Below are 1,861 nucleotides of genomic sequence, written 5' to 3' on the forward strand. Positions count from 1 at the left end.
AGCGATCCCAATTTTCATTTTTAAGCTTGGGGTCTTTAGCAAGCTCACGTTTTATCATAAGGCGCTTAACGTTATAAATTGGGTGCACATTTGCAAAACAGTCCTCAACAATCTTGCGCACGATACGCAAACCGTGATAAGAACCCATAGCTGACACAGTATTACCTTGTACAAGCACGTAACAGTTGGTAAGCAGCTCAATAGCTTTGAGCGTGGCTCCATCGGGACCCACAAGACGCTGGCGGCGCTTCACAAAGCGCTCTCTGTTGCGCACGAGGCCGCCAATTTTAATAATATCACATTGCACTTCATCATCCAGGATTTTAACCGCTTGATTTACGGGAATACTACGCGCGAGCAACTTAATTAGATCACGAGCCTTGAGCACAATGTATGGGTCAGTGGTCTTGCGCGTAGTGCGCACGGTCATGCTACCTTCGACAAGATTTAATTCGCATGAGATTTTGTGTGAATCTAAGGCCTTAGTGACAATGGGCCACACTTCTCGCAAGTATTTCTCACGGTATTTTGGAAATAGTGTGGCAAATGAGCTTTCTTCCAGCAGACCAGGCATTTTAAGCTTCTTGTTCTTCTCGTTCTCCACCTCGTCTTGCCAAGGATCAATCTTCCAGTGATCAATACTTTCACTATCCCATGGTTTATCTTTGCGGTGATTTTTTTTCTCTTGCTGCAACTCCGCCTCCAAGTGGTTTCGCGGCGCGTCGCCGTCAAATTGCTCCATTGTATGTCAAATAGTCGTTGAAAGAAAGCATACACCAACCAAATTTGAGAGCATTTGTCATTTTGTATTCACTAGCCGGTTAATTTCTACTTATTGAGCAGTGTCGGAAATATGTTTTTAGTAAGGCTCTGTATTAGTTTATTTACTGCTTACCTAAATTTAGGTATGGCAATAAATAGAGAAAAAAAAAATGTACCGGATAAACATACAATAAAAACAATATACCAGACATCTGGAAGTCAAACTCCCTTGAGTATAGTTATCTGCATATTTACATGTATACATCTCGCAACTAAATGGATCATATATGGAATAGAAAATGCTAAACCACAGATCAAATTGGTCAAACTTGTCATGGCAGTCAATAAAATTGGTCGCCCCAAAAAAGTTGCTGATAAGGAAGACAGAGATCGTATTTTAACTTTGAGCAGCCGAATTGCGGAGTGAAGAGCGCGATAATTAACTGCTTTCTATGATTCAACGGGGTTAATAGTCAAAATTCAGAGGATGAATCTATAAAGTTCTTTGCCGACTTTGCGTTGCTCCACATGCTACAAAGTCTTCAAATTACGTGTCTTGGACAGCAATGCATAGTCCATATTCTGTCAAGTGTTCCATTTGAAATGGTGTCATTCGCCATTCAGAGATTTCATCGCGTGACAGTTTATGCCCTTCGGCAGCATCTTCAGTAACAATAGTACTACTGCTAAATGATAACGAGGATATAATATCGCTCAACATACTTTAAAGCCACAACTTTACAGGCGACCGACCTTCGAATGTTAAAAACATTTGCCAATTTTTTTTGTTCAATGGAATTCTGTAATAGTCAATTTTTGTGTTTTTTTTTGCCTTTTCAGCAACCACGCTCAAGCGAAGTCAAGGAAAAGAGTCCATGTGTATGTAGAAGTCGCTTTCAGAGTCTTTCTGATAATAAGGCAAAATAGTGGTTGGCTTGAACTCAGAAGGCTACAATTACGGCACTTTTCTACATACCATTGGCCAGACAAATGATCAGTCTTTGAGCACGATCACAGCTTGATAGCCAAGACAAGCTGCCAATGATAATCTTGAACGTGACCACACCATCGTGCAGAAAGTGTTGGATCTTTTGTGCAC

At 40.8% G+C, this 1,861-nt stretch overlaps 2 protein-coding genes across 2 annotated transcripts in view; both read right to left on the reverse strand.

Annotated features, from left to right (window-relative positions):
• The window catches only part of PHALS_03818 (ribosomal rna assembly protein mis3), a gene marked incomplete at both ends in the record, with an annotated part of 900 nt that extends 158 nt beyond the window's left edge, over positions 1-742 (reverse strand). The window contains one exon of the mRNA XM_024718106.1: positions 1-742. This exon is cut by the window's left edge and continues 158 nt beyond it. Within this exon, the coding sequence (XP_024583538.1) occupies positions 1-742 (742 nt within the window).
• Positions 743-1,103: 361 nt separating this feature from the next.
• PHALS_03819 (uncharacterized protein) lies at positions 1,104-1,483 on the reverse strand (the record flags this gene model as incomplete). Its single annotated transcript, XM_024718107.1, has 2 exons — positions 1,104-1,212; positions 1,314-1,483. 2 exons carry the CDS (start codon positions 1,481-1,483, stop codon positions 1,104-1,106), a joined length of 279 nt encoding a protein of 92 aa, XP_024583539.1.
• Positions 1,484-1,861: the final 378 nt, after the last annotated feature.

Source organism: Plasmopara halstedii, assembly GCF_900000015.1.
Source record: "Plasmopara halstedii genome assembly, contig: Scaffold_2386, whole genome shotgun sequence".
NCBI classification, from domain to species: Eukaryota; Oomycota; class Peronosporomycetes; order Peronosporales; family Peronosporaceae; genus Plasmopara; species Plasmopara halstedii.